General features: G+C 38.8%; 1 protein-coding gene across 3 annotated transcripts; it reads right to left on the bottom strand.

Moving 5' to 3' along the window:
- Positions 1-477: 477 nt before the first annotated feature.
- LOC131200630 (core histone macro-H2A.2) lies at positions 478-20499 on the bottom strand. Of its 3 annotated transcripts, none has more exons than XM_058187692.1 (9): positions 20334-20499; positions 17035-17263; positions 14720-14823; positions 10623-10820; positions 7148-7258; positions 5514-5613; positions 4797-4886; positions 2394-2568; positions 478-1196 (listed from the first exon to the last, which is right to left on the bottom strand). In XM_058187692.1, exons 2-9 carry the CDS (start codon positions 17204-17206, stop codon positions 1031-1033), a joined length of 1116 nt encoding a protein of 371 aa, XP_058043675.1. In that variant the 5' UTR covers positions 17207-17263; positions 20334-20499; the 3' UTR covers positions 478-1030. The 3 variants fall into 3 exon arrangements, with proteins under 3 accessions (XP_058043675.1, XP_058043673.1, XP_058043674.1); XM_058187690.1 differs by having other exon boundaries at positions 14720-14826; positions 20334-20497; XM_058187691.1 differs by lacking the exon at positions 20334-20499 and adding an exon at positions 20189-20298 and having other exon boundaries at positions 14720-14826.
- Between the last annotated feature and the right edge of the window lie 309 nt (positions 20500-20808).

The raw sequence follows: 20808 nt of genomic DNA, 5'->3' as shown, positions 1-20808 counted from the left end.
TCTACACAGTACACACATATTGATGTGCTATGGCCTGTATAAGCACTCTTAAATGTTCGTTAGCACTTTAATTCAAATGCTTATGGGCAAAGAGTTAATGATGGGGGAAAATACCAGTGCCCTTAAAGTTGAGAAAAAAGTAGAGCTGTAATTAGCACTGAATATACTATTAAGTGGCCTCCCTATGCTAAACCAGTATTCTGTAAAATAGTATTTAACTGTCCTTCCTTCCTTCCCTTCAGTTCTTTCCTCTCCATCATTTATTCATGCCACATTGTCTAATATTTGCTTGTACTAGTAAAGTTGAAGAGAGCAAAGCCAGTCTTGCAGAGCTCCCCCTTCCTTTGGTAAATACTAATTGCAATGTTGAACTTGAGAATATTAACAGAACCGTCATCTTCTTCTTCCAAGAAACTTCTTGCTTCTGAAGCCACTTTAAATTTTTATGGAAACGAACAAGAATAAATACGCTCAAGGTTAAAGTTTTAAAAAAGCATGATGCTATTTTTTTTATCAAAACAAATAAGATGAAATATTTTTCAGCAATTACAGGTCATTCTGGGATAAAACAGTAAAGCACCAAGTGAGTCAAAATTATCTTCTTCATCATGGAACATAGACACAACATAAAGATTTCTAACTACCAGTGGGAAAATAAAGGGAAGCAAACAATTCACATTTTTCAACTGATGGATGCATTGAATTGTTTGCTACTCTATATTGATTTTTTTTTTTAAAAAAGGTCTAAACTAAAATAACTTGAGACATTAAAATGTAGTGAACTGGGAAAATAATTTCTTGGGGAAGATACAAAATGTAGAGGGCCTAAAGCATGATATATCTGCAGCTCAAACTCTCTCAAACAATTCCCTCCTTTCTCCCTCAATAACAAAAGCCCTCCACCCATCACAAAACTTCAAAGCTACTCACATATTCCATCCTCACAATATTTTAAAAATAAAACCCACTTCTAATTCCCATTCCTACTCATATTCATGTTGAAAAATAAATTTCCATTTGGCTTCTGTTACTACTTTGCATCTAGCTTTGCCATCTCTTGCACATAGATGCCAATGCTCTCACTGTCAAAAAGCAGGAAGTAAATGTTCTTCAAGGAAGAAGGACTGGAGTCATCAAAATGGGAAGAAATGGCTTTCAGAGTCACCTGGGCTGCAGTCTGTTTTGGAAAACAATTTCTAAACAAAGAAAGAAAGTTTGTAATTAATGTTCAGTCGCAAAACATTAAGCCTTAAATGTCATAACAATACATAATTGTTATATATTGTAAGTAAGTAACTAAAAAGCTGAATCTTACTTGGGGTACTCACCCTGGTTTTCCACAAATTTATTGGCCTCAATGCCAAGTAATGTACAGATTCATCCCTCTAGGGTAGATAATTTAAGGCAAAGTTTCAAGCCATCCAAATGTAACAGCACTCAAAAGAAACATGTTAGTGCGGACTGACTGGTAAAAAGCAGAGATGTTGGGAAAAAATGCTGGCAAATAATCCAGTCAATCCAGTCAAATAGAAGGTGGGAAAATGGAAAACTGAGTTTACAACGAATAGATCAAAGTAATTACTGGTGGATGATAAAAAAATGGTTTCCTCTTTAAAGTCATGTCTGACTCTAGAGGGTGGTACTCTGTTTCTTAGCTGAGGAAGCAGCGTTGTGCAAAGAAAGCTACATGGCCATGTGGCTAGCAAGACTATTTGCTGAGATGCATGGAACACAGTTACCTTCCCACTAAGTGGTCCCTATTTATCTATTTGCATTTGCATGCTTTTGAACTGCTAGGTGGATAGGAACTGGGGCAAGTAACAGGAATTTGCCCCATTGTGAGGCACTTGTGTCTTGAACACGGGCTGTCAGTTTTCCAGCTGACAAGCTTAGTGTCTTTAACTGTTGAGCCACCACTTTGGAAATGCAAAATAATGTGATCAAAAGGAGTTTCCATAAAATACTCCTATGAGCCTATTGGGCCCCAAAGGTTCAAATATAAGATGAAACAAAGAAAATGTAGCAGTTGTTATGGTAATATGGTACGAAAAGAAATCACCTACTAAATATCTATATATCATGCAGTATAGGGATGTTACACAGTGTATGAAAGAGATTTATGCTGGCAAGCCTACCAGCTATTTCCTTAAATATGTCACAAAATGTTAATTTGTGCCAACAAATGTATGCCAAAAGAGGATATCTGCAGTTTGGATCACAGTTCTTCTCTGGAAACCACTGAAGGCTGTTTTTAAATACCACATACAAGACCATTCTAGACTGAGATATATATTTCAATTAGATGTTATAAGACCAGACGTTACCAGCTATTTTCTTAAATGTATCACAAAAGGAATGTACTAATTCTATTAAGAGATTTGTGTAGTAAATACCTGCCACTGGGAAAAGGTGGAAAAGCCACAGACTTCAGCTTCTTATCTTCAGCAGCAGTTAAACAGTTCTTTATTGTCTCCTCCAGTTGTTCTTCACATTTGTCTGAACCCCATTGTGGGATGTGACAGTGAATGACAAATTTTGCTGCTAGACCAGTAGCCTGACCGAGAGCAGCTGAAGGGGGGAAATGGATCTATTACCTTTGGCAGAACTATATAATTTATATACTACTATATTTCTCTTTCCCATAACCTTCAACTGGGCGTCACAGGACAACAGTTTTCAAACCAATGTACCTCAAATAGGCTAACTTACAGGATGTATCCCAAATCTGGGACCCATCACTCCCATGGAGTTGAATGACAAATTGTATAAAACCTTAATATGACATTAAAATGATCATAAAACAGTTTATGACATAATACAAAATGTCATAAAACATTTCCTGTGCTGAGGTTTGTGCTATCCAGTTCAACACGGGCTATTTTCAAAGCAGATCCACCTCTGAATGTACTTTTCCAGGGAAGGCAGCACATTAGAAGTCCTGTCATTGTCGAAGGCATTGGGAAATCGGTAAGGGAATATTTCTGAAAAGATGAAGCAACGAGGCTCATCTTTAAAGCATCACTATTACTTTTCCAGCAAAGCTTAGGATATGGTGCTGGACCCTTTGCCATTCAATTCCCCATCCTGCACTGACTTTTTCATCAGGAATATATTTATTCATTTAAAACATTTGGATGGCTGCCCAACTTAAAACCAAACTGAGTGGCTCATAACTAAAGAATAAAACAATATATATAAGCAATAAAAACATAAAGCAATAGCAACACCCCAAAACACAGAAAAAACTGGTACTGTTATTATAAACATTTCCCCACAACAATGTACTCCATATTTTCCTCTCACTCCAACTTGAGGGGGCGGGAAGCTGGCTCTTAAGTACTTTCCAGAAGGTTAATAGGATAGGAGGTTGCTAGAACTCCATTGGATTAGGGTTGAAATGGAAAAGGCACGCTCTCTAGGTCCCTCAAGAAGGCAACATTTAAAGGAAGAGACCTGTAGTGTGCCTGCCTTATTCAATCTGATGAGATGGGCTGACAGTCGGGGAGATGTAGTCCTGCAAATATGGCCCTGGGCCACGTAGGGCTTTAAAGATGATAAACGGCACCTTGAATTGCAGCCAGGAGTCAGTGCAGCTTGTGCAATGGCTGTAATGTGTTTTGAGAGCCAATACAGCTTGTGGTGTATGGGGGGTTGTGCACACACTGCTGCATGAAAGATCAACAAGGCAAAGGTTGCTAATTTGGCTTCAATTTCTACTTTTTGTGCTAATTTTGGAATAGGGATTCCCATGCAATAGTGAAGAGAATTCTGCAGTTTCAGAATTAGGAGTAAAAGTTGTCACTTCTTGTATTTCCAGGATGGAGGCCCCATATATAAATTAGGGGTGCAGAAGTTTTTTTTAAACCTTGCCTTCATGCTTTTCAAACTGGAAAAGGAAGAACTATAAAATAAAAATAAATTGGCTTAATTGATTTTATCCTAGCCATCAAGCAAAATCACTCCATCGTTGTTTATATAATAAGGGTCTGACATTTCCGTTTGCCTATATACTAATGCAGCGGTCCCCAATCTGTTTGGCTTGGTGGCCCGGTGGGGTGGGGAGAGAGGGGATAGTTCCTTGTAAGTAACAGATGTGCATGTGATAGTGTGCGCAGGTCCTTTTGCATGAGCGGTGGGTACCTGCATCCACCACTTACGCAAAGGAAGCTTTGCATGTGAGCAGAAGTGGCCGCTGCTCACGCAAGGGGAGCTTTGTGTGCGAGTCCAATATGGCTGCTGCTCCCATGAGGGCAGCTTTGTGCATAAGGGCAAGTAGCCACCGTTTGCGCAAGGGGAGCTTCACACATGAGCAATGAGGGCAAGCAGCCACCACACATGAGGGGAGCTTTGTGCGCATGCATGCTGCCTGTGCAGCTTGGTTCTGAACAGGCCAGGTCTAGTAGTGGGCCACGGGTTGGGGACCTTTGTGCTAATGGATGGACTGTCTTTTTTTTTTTTTAATGTGGGAGAGAAATAAATTTCCCTTTTTCTTGATGAAATGGATGTATTTGAGGTTAACACTACCCCCACTGACTTTATTGCCATTACCTGAGAACCAATTTGAAATGGAAGATGTTCAAATATCAAATCTATTTTTTTTTGTATGTAATCCCTATTTTTCACTCAGAGTCATTCAAAAAAAAAATCCTTCTCTCAAATGCTTAAGCATCTTTTATATTAACTTGATTGCCTTAATGAAGGCATTACCCACTTACTTTGCACTGATTTTTCCCCACAGGCTGGTATTTTTAAAAATGTGACTAAAATAGTTTTTACATAATTAACAAAGATCTTACCTTCCGTGACTTCCAAAGGTCCCTGTGATTTACGAAGTTCCTTTACCGTTTCTAAGAACTCTTTACCACCAGCTTTTTCCAATGCTTTGCCTGACCAAAAGGAAAACAAAGGAAGGTATGTTTCTATTGCAGTTCTGAACAGGTCTTTATGCATACATGCAGAGATACAGATTCAAACTGAATGGTCAATCATTACTTTGGAATGGATTCTCTCATTAGTTTTCTTTTATCATTGACAGTCAATAAAACATCCTCTGTGCCTTATGAATATATATAAATGATGATTACTGATGTTATTGTGTATGGAAAACCAGCACTGAGCAGCGTAACCTACAATAGGATGTTTTAAGAAGCCTTAAATGCAGTAACATTAACTTGATTTATTTCTCCAAATTGGGTATGTATTTTAAATACTGAAGTAAAGAGAATTAAAACAAGAAAAAAATTGCTAACAATGAAGATGAACAATAGTATCTTAAAAGCTTTTATACATGTATAACATTTATAACATTCCAGTGGGACTTTGGACTTAGCATATATATAAAACATATTTTAGCTGTCTATAATACTTATAGTACTTTTTAGAACAATTACATTTACTACTTTTTAACCTGATCAAAAAGTTTAAAGAATAACATTCAGTAGTTCCTACAGGAAAAAAATACTATTCAGAAGTTTCAAGTATTTCTATTTGCTCCAAAATAATTTTAGACTTACCTACTTCCTCTTTGAGGTCTATTTCACCAGTAGTTGGATGCACAATACCTTCTACTTTCATTGAACCAATATGGTTGATGTCACTTTGTGTCAGAGATAACTGCAATGCAACAGGACCAAAAACAAAAAGCAAATAACCCTAAGTTTGAGGATTATGAACTATTAAAACTAGACTCCAAGAAACTTGTTATAAAAGTCTCATAAAAAAACCTTGTTCCCAACATGTCATCTAGAAATAAGGACATCATTATCCTTTCATGAACTTATTTTCACTTTTTCAATTATTTATAATTTTATTAGATATCAAATATATCCATCCCATAATTTGGGATTGGCAATATCTTTAATTAGTTCTGAACTGTATGAAATCCTTCCTTCATGTAAATTATTTAATTTATATAATTAATTTAATTTCATCCTGTGATTTCTAGGCTCGTCTATGTGCTGGTTACCTCATGAAATTAGCTGTGGATACAGCAACAAGTTTTATAAATAAAACTCAATGGTATTTTATCTCTGTAATTTAAAAATATTCTAATCATCCCACCTATACTGAGTTGCCTGCCATCTTTTAAAGCCAATATTTGTAAGCAAGTCATCCAACCACAGTCCTGTTACATATATGCACAGCAATAGCTGGGCCTCTGAGTCTATGCTTCCACTGAGTATATGCTTCACTAGTGACAGTAATACAACTTAACTCTTCAAATGCAAGACAAAATAATATTCTGTGTATACATGCTTAGTATTTTATCTCCCAAATGATTATTCTTAATAACAGAATTAATATGCATATTCTTAGCATCTGCATAGGAGAAGGAATTATGAACATACTTAAGAAGCATCCATCCTTATTGTCTATTGGTAGCTCAGAATGGGAGACTTTTGCATTTACTATATGCATATATGTATTTATGTCTAAAATTATAATCAATTTATTGTAATATAAAGTAATTACCTATTTCTTTTAATCTGCATAGCTAAAATCAATTTGGAATTTCATCTGACTAGTTTGTACTTTTCAATGATGAAGTTGCAACACTCTATTGTATTCAGAAGTATCAAAGTTATGTTGATGTAATTCTTGACTCTTGAGATTCTTATATACTTTTTATATACAATAGCTAAGTAGATACTCTGAAATATCTTCTATATCTAAGGGTTACAAGCCAAGAAGGCAACATCTGCAACTCCGCCAGGATAATGGTGACAGGATTGTTCAGACTACAAAGAGGGGAATGTTGCTGAAAATCACTGTAACAAATCAAAACTGTGGCAACTAATTAGAATGCTGATTAATTTAGATGCATTTAACAATTTGAACAAGGCATTACTATGTAAAAGATGAAACAGAGAAGAAGATACCTTTGTATTGCAATTTAAATTCTATTTTACATTTCTAGTGCCTAAGGGATCTGGAGCATGTTTCATTTTATGCAAGCCAAAATGTCTGAGTTAGAAACATTGCTTCTAAGTGATTACCTGCAAACAATTTCTTGAAATTATTCTTAGAAGGAGTAGGGTAATATAACAAAGATTCTTGAGTGAATTTTTTTGCAAGAAGAGACAAATACAGATGATTTCACTGGAGAATATTTTTGAAGTACAGAACTTTCTACCCTTTAATTTTGTACCTTCTGTCCAGGAACAAGGCTTTTGGACGAGAGTATAGTGAATCCATCTCCAGGTCCATCATCGGCTGTTGAATTTGATGCTCCTTCTTTTTCATTTTCCTTTTGTTTATTCTATTAAAATAATATACACACTCAAAAACAGAAAAGCTAAGAGGAATATTTGAAATCCAGTATCTATTTCAAATTGTTCTTTAAAATTTGCATATAAATAATACTATTTGGTAATGTAATTATATGGGAGGCTATTTTTCCTAGTCTGGATTGTATAAAACTAGACAGCTCACTAGAAGCCAAAATCATGATCACTATGTCTGATTTACTTTGGCTGTGTCATGCTTGCATAGAGAAGTCAATGATGCTAGGAATGGTTAGTGGAATAGTAAGAGGCAAGCAAAGAACATGGTGGCTTGATAACATTAAAGCTTATACAAAGATGAGTATCCAACAACTGAAAGAAGCTGTGCTTGACAGGGTAGCATGAAGAGCACTTGCCTATAAAGTTGCCAACAGTCAGACATGACTGAATGATTAAAACAACATCTTTTTCTAGTGGAAAGAAATATTTTGTAAATATAACAATGGAGGAAAAATTTGTGTTTTTTTAAGCTCAGTTTTCTTTTTGTAGATATGTCATCACCAGGCTGAGTTACACCACCAGTGTAGTGGGGAAGGGCAGTGGACTTTGCTGACTGTTCATATATAAAACATGTCCTACCAGCACTGATCAAGTTACTGTTTCTTCTTTGATTGCTGTTGTTCATTTGCTGCTAGTTCTGATTTATCTGGATATTGATTAATGGATATGTTATGAGGATGGATGCATTTAAAGTTGTCTGCCTAACCCCAATTGTTTTCTTGGCCTCAAGTTACAGGTAGTCCTTGACTTACATCCATTCATCTGATGACCCTTTGAAGTTACAATGACACTGAAAAATGTGACTTATGACTGTTTTTTTTTAATTTTGATCATATGATCATGGGGATGCTCAATGGTCCTAAGTCATTTTTTCCAGTGCCTTTGTAACTTCAAAGGGTCATCAGATGAATGGATGTAAGTCAAGGACTATCTGTATTAAAAAAATTCAGCAAGCTGGAAACCCTGCTCTAAAACAAGCATAACAATATCAAATTATCCCAATGTTCCCACAAACACATTAGGTCCAGGCCTGAGGCCTGGTTAACGTTTCTCTTATTTTAATTAGACCACTAAGAATTAAAGTATACTAATGTATAACTTTAATGGAAAACGTAATTCAACCAACAACCCCAGGAAGCTTGAAACAAAGCAGACGATGCCTGTACTAAAATGTCCGAATGTTACTTAATTTTTTACAATATTGGAGTCACTGACCAGAATATATGTATTTGCTTACGGAAAAGACACAGTTATTTTCAGATTAAAAACCCTCAGAAAATGAATTGTAACTTAAAATGACAAGATATATAAGTAAGTCTTTAAAACAATATTCAGTACATAAATAATTAAAATAAATTTAACCAAAGGGCAAAAGCAAGTTAAACTTCAATACTATGCACAGGCCAGCTGGCATCCTTGGGATAGTTCATCCTTGGGATAGAGAGGAATTCCAAGTATGAAAGGCTATCACAGACAAAACCCTGTCCTTGATACTCACCAATCTTATAGTTACTATTCATAGGTCAGATAACAGAGTCTTAAATGCTTATCTTAAAGGTTAGAAAGTGCAAGAACTCTTTTAGATAACTTACAGCAATGCATGGCCTCAAAGGGTAACTTCGGCACTTTAAATTCAGCCTGAATACAAATATGCAACTATAGTATACCTGTCATAGAGCATAGTGTAAGTGTAATGTAATCACAATACCTATAACCATTTTGGCTACTGCATGCCAATAATAGTTTTAAGACTGGTCTAAGGAGCAGACCCACAGATTACAGTCTAACTACAGTTGGAAAGCTAATCAAAGAGGGTAAAAAGCAGTTCTTTATAAGCCTTTAAAATGGGTACACAGTCAAACATGCATTTTCCTAGCCTTCAAGAGCATTTCTTGTTATACATCTCAGTGGTTCATCTTTCCTGCATCTTGGAATCTAACATTCAGTAACTAGTTTATTTCAGGGCCTATGAACCGAAATATAATATAAACACTGAGACTATTTTCTATATATTTAGAACTCTGAAATAGGTTTGTTAAGAAAATAACTGCCCTATTCAGTCTCAATAAGGCAAGAAAGTACAACATTCTGGCTGCTAGCAAGGTCAGGGAATATAAGGCAGCCAACAACTCACAGATACTTGAAAGCAGGATCTAAAGCCAGGCTATACTCAGAATCCAGCTGACAGTCAAGGAGTCACAGAGAGTCAGGAACCAAAGGCATTTTTCCGGAGTCAGTCCAAGCATTAAGGGGCAGAGTTTGAGTGAATCAACAGAAATCCAGTTCACAAAGGAAGGCCATAGCCTAGTAGGCATTTCCAAGGCTAGGTGCTGGGAACTAAGGCCAGAGCTCCTGGGATCCATGCTCTAGCTAGCCACCATTAAGATCTTTAGAAGAAACTCCACTTTGCAACTAAGCTTCTGGCCCAAGGAACCCTTTAATCCTGAGGAGTACTGCTCTTTAAGCGTAATCTTAAACTTTACTTTTCAATTGCCTGCATACAATGGGCTGACTCATCCAATTCTGATAAGGATCTCTTGGCTTCAAATTAATCTAAATCTACATTTAATGTCTAGAACTATACCTAGTTTATGATTCCTGAACTCCAGTTCAGAATTTTATGATGTGGAAGCTTGATGTTCATATTTATTTTCTGGTGAGGATTTTTTAAAAAAGAAATATGACAAATCGATATAAACTTGCATGGTTCTTTAGAATAGTTTTACTGGATTTAACAATTTTCATAACTGAAGCGATTCATAGAGGATTTTTTAATTCATATATGGAAATAATTAATCCAAAATACGTATTATAAAGCTCAATATATTAAGCCTGGGATCTTAAGTATACTCTTTGGAAATGAGCATTGTAGAAGGCTTTGAACTGCATCCAAAGACTTTTTCATTGATGAAAGAGAGATTTATCTGGCTGCAGGCAACTTCCATATCAGAATTATTTGTGTTTTGTGTTTGCTAAGGATGGTATTAAAATTTGAGCAGTCTAAGGCATTCATAGGTTCAGTTTTATATAGGGGTTCATGGCACAGACCAAAAATAATATATCCTGCAAATCCCACACACTTTTCACTTTGTAGAGAAAATATTTTTCATCCCTTCATTAGCTGAAGAAGTTGTTCCTCTGATTTAACATGCAATGGCTCTTGGTCAGTTAAGAACGAATAATATTATTTAGGAAGATTCTATTGAGGAATAAAGCTTTTATTACATCTGAAATAAATCTGGTTAAAACAAAGTAACTTTTCAGGAGTGGGCAAGATCAAGTTCTAAGAGGACACCTATTTCCAAATTATCAAAATTGATTGCTTTGAGTTCTGCTTACCTTTTTAGGAGTCCGAGCTTTACCAGTCTTTGCTTTTTTCCCACTTTTCTTGGCCCCCAAAGGTTTTCTTCCTCTCTTCTCTGGAGTAGGTGAAAGGATAGTATCAGATTTGCTTTTGGTGCCTCGTTTTTTGGCAAGAAGCTCTGGATGAATTCTGGGTAGAACACCTCCACTTGCTATAGTCACTCCTTTTAACAACTATTGAAAGAGGCAATGCAGAAAGATTGAAAACATCTGAATACAATTTCTTAAATGTAATTAATTTACTCTAAAGAAATGTGTTCATGGCATTTATAACTATACAAAACTGAATAACTAATATACAAATTTGAGTAACTCCATGTATCTTAAGTTCCTTTCAGGAAAGGTAAGACTGCATTAGTAAAATAAAAAGACAATGACTTGTTTTTATTTATACTGTCCCTTTTACAGAACAAGAAAGTTAATTCCTTTCAGAGAATATCATGGCTAAAGAAAGCAATTACATTCACAATAAGATTCCCCTTTATAACAAGAAAGTACAAGTAAAGTAGGGCTACCATACGTGAGATGTAGGAGTCCAGACTTTAGCAGAGATGTAGAAAAACCTAAGTAGATGGAATTTTCCAGTAACTATACCTTAAGGAAAAAATACTAATATTACAGTACTATATGTTCTAGCACTGTTGTACTTGCCTATATCATCAGTTACTATCTATTCAATTTGGCAGCCTTGTAGCATGGCTTGGTTGGTACTGGATACAGCTCAAATTACTTTAAGGGGAATTCAAAAGACCATGCAAGCAGAATGCCCTGATGACAAAATCCAAGTATTTCAAGGCAAATATAGCTCCAACCAACAATAATGAAATACATACACACCATAAAACAAGGAACAGGGAGGCACAGCAATAACTATAGACACTATGTCCATTAGGAAGCTTGGTGCCAGATTTTAAAAATATAAATAATACTAAAGAGAGTATTTCTCACTATATGTAGGATTGATTTGTCCTTACCACTAAGGAGCTGCATTTTCCCCTTCCTCACATACTAAGAATTAAGAAACAAGATAAACAGGTATTTCTTTCATAGCATTTCTCTCTTTAAGAGTGCCAATTCCACTTGGTAACAAAACTGAAACCAAGGCATCTGCAGGAATTTTCCCAGTGAGAGAAAAAGTATATGAGTATATAATTGACTGAAGATAATTGGTTTATAATTTCTGGTACATCTGGTAAATTAGGGGAAGCAGGAATAGGACAAATAGCTATGGAGGAAGTAAATTCAAGGAATTTCATGGGTAGACTTTGAATGTGGTTTTGAGTATTCAAAAACTAAAATCTCTTCCTTCCATGCACATTTTACTTGTTCCATCCATTAAATATCAAAACTATCAATTCAGTTTCATAGTCCTATACAATATTCCAAAAACAAAACAAAATCCAGAAGACGTGCCACCATTAGAATGCATTGTAGAATTGTGATGTCACACTGGCTTAATTCTTGAGGATTGCTTCATAGAGATGTGGACTACGGAATTTCCCAAAATATCTCATTGAATATTTTCCACTTCAGGAAAGTTATATAGTATATTAGTAATTACCTACTACTCAACATTATTTCCAACATTCTAGTAAAAGTAAACTTTCCCCATAAATCAGAGCTTTTAATCAATTGTTTTGAATATCCTGTTTTATAGGGTTTGAATAGGTTAGATCTTTTTTGCACATCAAATAATAGAACCCAAAGTTTGAGCAAAATATGAATATTGAATATAATAATCACACACATTTACATAGTAACATTTTCCAGTTTAGCATTTTCTGGAAAGTTGTATCTTTGTTCCTTCAGCAACATTTCCTGCATAGTTCTTAAAATGATCCTACATGAATGCTGACAGTGGATGGGGAACACTCTTTAAGATGAGATCTGAAAATGCATTTGATCACCAATACCAATGGGTAGATTAGTCATGTCCAACCTGTGACCCATGGGCCACATACAGCCCTGGACTGTTAGTAATGCAGCCCAACAAGATTGCAAAAGTCCTGTGCTGAATCACAGATGTGAACTGAAATGAGATGACTCTGGAAAAATTCAAAATGTCACCTAGTACTTAATTAAAGATCTAAAGCTTGCTGAACTAGGACCATGATAGCAAATGTAACCACATATTTCTGTTAAGTGTAACATTGCGAAGGAAAGACACTATTTCATTTTCAGAAGGAATCTTTTAAAAAATTAGGTTTGTAAAAAAAATATTGAGAAGGAAAATAAAAAGAGTTTTAAAAGCATGCAGAACACTTGCTATTTTTTTTTCCACTCAAACAACACAAAAAGTTTAGTTACAATGCAAGCTCTACTCAGGAAATGTTCTAACAAATCCCAGTTTACCAACATGATTGAAAAATCCAGTAGAATTTTTAAAAAGCTGCCTGGCCATAATTAGAACAAAAAAAAGCAATATATAATAAATGCAAGAAGAAAGTTAAGGAATGCAAAATGTTATTTTTGTTTATTTAGTACTTCAACTTGTCTGCAGCTCTATTTCCAATGACTCTGAACATTTTTATGAGTAAACTTTAAAACAAATATTAGTAGACTACTGGATGAGAAAATAGTTAAAAATAGAAAAAATTATGTGCAGAAAATCAGGATCACTTCTTTTCCATCTATTAAAAATATAAAAGTTTGTGTTCATTGCCATCAGTAACATAAATAATGCACAAGGAAAAACGTTACTCAGCAAACATGAGGGAAAATAGAGAAATGAAAAAGGTACCTGAATTATTAATTTTAAAATAAAAATGGATTTCAAGCCAGCATAGTAATATAGTTACAGTATCCCAAGCCTTTTTAAAACAAGATAACTGGAGAGTAGTATTTTAACATTATATTTGTTCAATGCCGGCTGGCGACCCCCAGGGGGACAGCCTTCTCTGTGGGGGCACCTACCCTCTGGAATGAGCTTCCTCCTGGACTCCGTCAACTTTCTGACCTCCGGGCCTTTCGCCGCGAGCTGAAGACGTATTTATTCTTCCGAGCAGGACTGGCATAATATGGGTTTTAAATTGGATTTTAAACAGGGTTTTATATCATGTCTTTTATAGTTTTAATTTGGCCAAGGTTGAATAAGTTTTTTAAATAGGTTTTATTGTATACTGTATTGTATTTTTATTTGGCTGTTAACCGCCCTGAGTCCTTCGGGAGAAGGGCGGTATAAAAGTTAAAATATTATTATTATTATTATTATTATTATTATTATTATTATTATTATTATTATTATTATTATTATTAAAGATCAATAAATGTATTTTGGCATATGCATGAAGCATTTAAGGTGCTATAAAATAATAATCTACTTCATGCTTGTATAAAGTGGAGACAATGGCTCAGTGATTAAAGATAGAGTTTGTCAGCTGGAAATCTGACAGCCTGGGTTTGAGACCTGAGCGCCATGCAACAAGGGTGAGCTCGTTATTTGCCGCAGCTACTGCACAGCTAGCAATTTGAAAAGATACAAATGCAAGTAGATAAATAGGTACCACTTTGGTGGGAAGGTAACAGTTCCCTGTACCTTGGCGTACAGTCATGCTGCTGACCACATGACTACAGAAATATCTTTGGATAACGCTAGTTCCCAACGCTGGCTAAGAAACGGAGATGAACATCTCCCCCTAGTGTTGGACACAACTGGATAGGGAAACCTTTACCTTTTCATGTTTGTATAGCATTTTATGTCTGATATTGGTTCACAAAGATACACTATTTACATTGTAAGCAACTAACTGTAAATTTGCCCCATGCCTATTGCAAAGCAGCTAGATAAAAGTTACAAATGTTTTGAATACTTTCAAAAGCAGAAAATAATACAGCAGAAGCTGGTTGAGTCATAAAGCACCTTGCTTGCTGAATCCAGGAGAAAAAAATTGATGATTTCAATGTATAAATATTCTGTATTTTAGGTATTGAGGGAGTTCAACTTTTCACTTAGTGGCACTAAATTAAACTTAGTGAGACTAAATAAACTATTCTTATCAACTAGCGACACTGGGTCAAAAAACTTAGGAGATAACATAATAAGGTATCTTTTACAAATAATCCAAAAGGCCTACCTGATTTAACTCTTCATCATTAGCAACTGCCAGAAGGATGTGCCTTGGTGCAATTCTTCCCTTTTTATTGTCTCTTGCAGCATTTCCAGCTAATTCCAATATTTCTGCTATAAGTAGAATGCAATCTCAGTTACAAGTATATTGCAGTGTTATTGCACTAAAATGTATATATATGCTGTATGTTATATAAGCATATAATTAGTCAATAATAAACTTAAGTTTTCTTAATTGAAAGAGATAAAAGATAAAAGTCCCCAAATTTGATCAGGGGTATCATAGAGCTATTAACTAATACAGCCTTGTGGTAAAAGTAAGTTTGGCATATCTTTTTAGAAAATTTGATTTAGCGTTTTGGGGAAAATTATAATAACATTTCTCAAAAGTCTCATCAAATTCAAAATGCAACCTTTGTACAAAAATATAAACATCCAAATGTTGATCGTCTACCAATAACAATTTTGAATGAAATTTCCTATTTTAAAATTATGTTTTATAAGCAGTTCTATTAAAGTTAGAACTTCTCAACATTTTCATTAAATTGTTGAAGGCCAGTTGAAAGACAAAAATCTTTATCCCCCTGAAGTGTAATTTCTTATCTGTACAGTATAGCCCAGGGGTGTCAAACTCGATTTCATTGAGGGCTGCATCAGAGTTGTGTTTGACCTTGGGGTGTATGTGTGGCCAGCTCAACGTCACTCATGTCGGGGCACCTGTGGTGGCCCAGGCAGGGCTGGGGAATCCATTGTCTCCAGCAGAGGAAGGCAAGACCAGGGAGAGGGCCAAACCCTTGTCCTCCAGAGGAGCCTCCCTCTCAGGCCACATGGAGGACCCCTGGACGGCGGTGCAGGTTGTCCAGAACCCTAGGCAGTGAAGGTTAAGCACCCAGCCCAACCCAGCTTCCCCGAGGGGGTACCCAGCTGCGCTTACCTCTTCCTCGAGGCTGCTGCTGCTGTGCTCACTCTCCTTGGCCAGGTTGCTCATGGTGTGTGTGGGAGAGCAAAATGTGTGGGTCAGAGGGTGGCCCACTCCCTCTACACACAAGAAGACCCGGCTTTGTAACCAGAGCATCCTCAGCAATACGATAGGAGACCACCAGGCGAGGTCAGGAGGAGGAGACAAGGGGGATGGCGAAAGGGCAGCAAGCCTGCTGGTGGCCAAGTGCTAAGGCAGGACTTCCCTCAGATCTCCCTCCCTCTCATTATAATCTCTCTTCTTCCTTCCTTCCTAACTTCCTTTCCTTTTTCTCTTTTCTTCTTTTTCCTTCCCTCATTTTACATTTTTTTCTTTTTCCTTCCCCTCTTTTCTTTTCTTCCCCTCTTTTCTCTTCTTTGCTCTCTTCCCATTTTTCCTTCTTTTTCTTAGTCTTTCCTCTTTCCCTTTCTCCTTTCCTGTCCCTTCTTGGATGCTCAAATGCAGAACGGGAAACATTTCTCGATGCCTCCTTGCCTTGTGATCAAATTCCACTTTTGCTGGTAGTTTGTTTTGCTAGCACGCTGCCAGCAAAAATGGAGTTGGGGGGGGGGGCGCAGGCGCCTCCTTGAGCTCCATTTTCGGCTGTGATGGCTTCCTACAGCACTCTGCCAGCTGCCACCAGGTCAGCCTTGGCCGGGCTGAGGCATCGTGGGCCAGTCCCTTGCTGTTTCCATGTGGCCTCCGTGGGCCAGTTCTAAGCACCCTAAGCACCCTATAGCCCAATTCAGATATCACTGAAACTGGAATTGTTACTTTGTGAGCTCAAGTTAAATCTTACCCTCTTCCTTCACCCAAATGATGACAGCAGGAAGATAGAATAATCTCATTTTTTATTATTGCATAGTAACTATAATGTATATGGCTTTCTCTTTTGGCCTGAACATGCACCATTTTTAAAGTACTTCTCATGCCCCAAAGCATCTTGCCTTTGAGTGAAAAAAATGGATGGAATGTTTAAAAAGATGTAATTAATATTTGTCCTTTTTATTTTGTAGTGTACAAAACATGTTACAAAAAGGATAAAGCATACCCTAATGCAGGGGTGTCCAAACTTGGTCCCTTTAAGACTTTTGGACTTCAACTCCCAGAGTCCCTCAGCCAGCAAAGCTGGCTGAGGAACTCTGGGAGTTGAAGTCCAAAAGTCTTAAAGGGACCAAGTTTGGACACCCCTGCCCTAATGGATTCATACTATTCACATTGTTTGGTTAAAGGACTGAATTCAATCACAATTTATACTGCAAATACTTTAATGATTCTTCTTCTGTTGTACAGCTTAATTTCCCAAGATGCCACGCAAGGACCTGGTTTAGTATATCATCATTGTAATGGAAATATGCACTCACCTGCCAGATATTCTATGACAGCTGCCATGTATACAGGAGCCCCCACTCCTATCCGATACTTGTACGTTCCTTTCTTCAAGTACCGCATCATTCTTCCCACTGGAAAAATAACACCTGCTCTGCTGGAGCGTGATATTTTGCTCATTTTTTTCTTTCCGCCTCTGGCTGACATGTTGGCGGTTTTTCAGGGTTCTGGTAGACAATTGTTTTTGTTTGCTCTAATAAAAAACTTATAAATGAAAGATGAAAACAGGAAATTATGAGTATATAATGACAGCCATTCTGCACACAAAACAATTTAATGTTCAAAATTGTAAGTTTCATGCAAAAAGCAGGTAGCAGATTTTGAGGTAATATATAGTATATGATGTGATATTGATTGCTCCAACCACATTATAGAGTGAAGAATCTCACAGTGCAAGAATATTTCAGCAGCCAGTTTTCTGGTCACAGTGATCATATTTATTTATTCAATTATTTCAAATGTTCACTTGTCAGTGATTCTTTCATGCCCAAAATGGACCAAGTTGTGTACGTCAGAGAGATATCAACACCTTGGGGAGATTGTAAGATTTGTAGAACTACAACTCATCTTCTCCCAAATCATCCAAAAAATGATTAGGGAGTAACATGAGCACAAAAAAAAACAACCCCAAAAAAACACCCACACCACCCCCAACAATCCAATGATGTGTTGAGTAGTTAGCAAATGCTGATTCCAACTTGATAAATGCTGAACACATGTGAGGGGGAATGGATTGGACAGGTAGTCCAAATAAAAATAGGAATTCTGTATTTTAAAAGCTGTGTGCAAATAAACATTTGGTAGATACAGATTTAGCCTGAAGGGTCAATAAAACTACACCTCATGAAATTGCCTTTTAACTATATCTACTCTGGCAAACATGGATATTTACAGTAAAAATATCACCCTGGAGTAGTGGTAAGCATTCAATTATTTGAAAAGATTTTTTAAATTTCTAGCTTGCATATATTTGAAACATTGTAAAAAGCCTTAACCAGCTCCATGGCCCTCCAGTATATCATCCAAACCTGAAATTGTGCATTTTAGTGGGTGGGGGGAACAAGATTTTTTTCCTTCCTTCCTTCCTTCCTTCCATCTATCCATCCATCTAATTTATAGCAATCCATCTCACAAAAGATGACTCAAAAAGTATTCTTTCTCAAAATATAACACTAGCTTCATATTTTAGTCACAGACATTAAGATTGGATTAATCTTGCAAAACATAGGGCTGTGCTAGCTCATTTATTTTTTGTTACAACAATCCAAGCACTCAGGCATATGCATATATATTTAAAAAAGGAAAACACCAGGATAGTGAAAGCAGGAACAGATAAAGTATGAACAATAGCTGCATTTCTAAGTGTAACAAGCTTCAAAGCAAGCAACTAAATTCATGTTATTTAGATGTTAAGTCCTGTGGAAAGTAATGCCCTCTACACACATTTAGTGAATCTTGTGGGCAGACAGCAGTTGGGCCTATCAGTCTCAACAATTTGGAAAAGGCTCTTGGCTATGCATTTAGTGGAAGATCTGCTCAGAGCCAAGCAAGGGCCTCATTTTGTTGTTGATATGTATGTTTATTTTCTGTATACATGAAAAATAGCCAGGAGTCTTCACACCAGAAGCAGTTAGGTGGTTAGCTTCCTTAGATATATAACATCTATTCTATTTTAATTCTACAGCTTAGTATTATGCCGATTTTATTATGATTTTATCTTAATTTAAAATTTTATCTCCTCTACTTGTATTGTTAACATATCTTTATATATGTGTGTATACATAAACACACAACACACACACAAGCACTTTCATTTAAACTAAATTTGCTTATCAGTGATTGCATGACCTCTCTAGATGCCACATGCTAAATAAATAAACAAAACAGCCAAGAGGAGGAGGAAGCAATGCAGCTGAGGCTTTTGTCTTCTGCTGCGAGAGAAAATTTTAGCCAGGTATTTAAAAGGAACCCGTCTCATGTATTACATTAATTTTTATTTACTGACTTATACCACGTCTATTATTTTGCACAGCTCTATCACGTTCCCTATTTTTCCTTACAGCAACAATTCTATGAGGTGGGGCATCTCCATCAAATCCTACAGCCCTGGACACAGGGACTTAGTACGGTAATACATATCGCACTTCTTGGTTCTTTTAAGTGTTTAGATTTTGCCTGACCGTTAAGGCAGGCCTCCAAGGTTGTGAAGGTTATATTGTGAAGGAACAATGCGGCCCCCCCTTTTTTCCCGCCCCCTTAGACGGAGGGTGGAAGGGCTGATAAGGGTAAGGCCGGGAGGCAGAGGGATACTAAATCCCATCTCCCCCTCAGGCGACCCCCGCATTGTCCTGCCTGCGAAGGCGCCCCTTAAGAGAAGCTGCCCCATAAAGGAAGCGCGGACCACGCCCCCTCCCTTGCCTGGCAGGGGGGTGGGGCGAGGAAAGGAAGCGGCGCGCGCGCTCCCCGGGAGGACGGTTGAAAAACGCGCGCTGACAGTTTTGGGATGGGAGGGGGGGGGGCGGCCGCCAGGGAAAACCCGGCGCTGGGGCTCGCGCGGCCTCCCGCGCGCGCGCGCGAAGGACGGTGGGAAATCAAGATCCGTTTCTTTCCCGCGCGATTGCAGCTTCCCTCCCCCCCCCCGCCCCTTTCAGCCGCTCGGGCGAGCTGTGAGGGGAAAGGAAGGGAAGGCAGAGGAAAGCGAGGCGGGCTTCCCTTCGTTGCCGGAGTTGCGGGCAGGGCGAGCCGCTTCGTTATGTGGCTCCTGCGCCGTTAACCGGCTCTTCCCCACCCCCCCGGCCCCCGAAAGAGTATCCCGGAAAGGGAAGCGTCGGGGAAGTGACCTCTTCTCACCCCGCTCTCCCTGGGGAGGCAGGCGCGGTGTGGGGGAGAGAGAGGCGAGAAGAGGTCGGCGCGGCGAACGATCGCGGGGTGGTGGTGGTGGTGCTGAAGGGCCGCCTTTCTTCCATCACCACCTCGCTCTCTTCGCGCCCGACGCGGCACCCCTCCCCCCCCCTCCGATCGGCGACTTCCCCCCGCCCGCCCGTCTTTCTCTTCTCCCTTCAACTCCCCTCAGGATTCCGACCTAGCCATGCTACGGAGGATGGGCGGGGGCGGCTCGGTTCCCCTTACCCGGTCCGCCTCCGCCGTTTCGGAGCCAGGGGGGAGTGTCGGCGAAAGGCCGCCGTCGCCGCTGCGCATCAGCCCGCGTCCGCCGTTTTGGCGGGTGTTTTACTCCCCCCCCCCCCCCCCCCCCCGCCCCCGCCCCACAGATCACCTGCGCGGCGGCCGCCTCCTCCTCCTCCTCCTCCGCCTGCCGCTTCGGTCCTGCGGCGCCGCCTCGCGCTGCCTGCTCCCCGTTCGCCGCCTGTATTGTATGGTTTCAATGGCGGCAGCTCTGGAGGCCGGTTGTAGGAAGCGGTGGCGAGCGGGGCGGGGGGGGAGAGAGATCTTTCTCCACATACCACCTCTAGGAGGAGTCACGGCAGCGCGGTCTTCGGAGCGCCCCCGCCGCCAGCCCTGGTATATAACTCTCCCGTGGCTGTGTGGGCAGAGCCGTGAAAGGGGGGGCCAGGTGGCCGAAGCCGCCAGCCCGCCCAGGGACGATGCGGAGAGAGCGGCGGGCTTCATCTTGCCCTTCGCTGCAATGGCTGCCTGGCAGAGACCCAGGCACCAGCCGCCGCGATGCGATGCGATGCTCCGGCGAGGTTGGGTCTCGCTTCTCGGCCGCGGCTCCCAAGAAGCTGCTTACC

Source organism: Ahaetulla prasina, chromosome 6 (assembly GCF_028640845.1).
Source record: "Ahaetulla prasina isolate Xishuangbanna chromosome 6, ASM2864084v1, whole genome shotgun sequence".
Lineage (NCBI taxonomy): Eukaryota > Metazoa > Chordata > Lepidosauria > Squamata > Colubridae > Ahaetulla > Ahaetulla prasina.
The sequence above is the reverse complement of the archived record's forward strand: the minus strand, read 5'-3'. Positions and strand labels throughout refer to the sequence as shown.

Coding starts and splice junctions, on each gene's coding strand:
- LOC131200630 (XM_058187690.1), bottom strand. CDS start 17,206: ATGTCAGCCAGAGGCGGAAAGAAAAAAATGAGCAAAATATCACGCTCC. Junction 14,827..17,034: donor TGTCATAGAATATCTGGCAG/GTGAGTGCATAT, acceptor TTCTACTTATAG/CAGAAATATTGGAATTAGCT. Junction 10,821..14,719: donor ATGATGAAGAGTTAAATCAG/GTAGGCCTTTTG, acceptor CTCTTTCAATAG/TTGTTAAAAGGAGTGACTAT.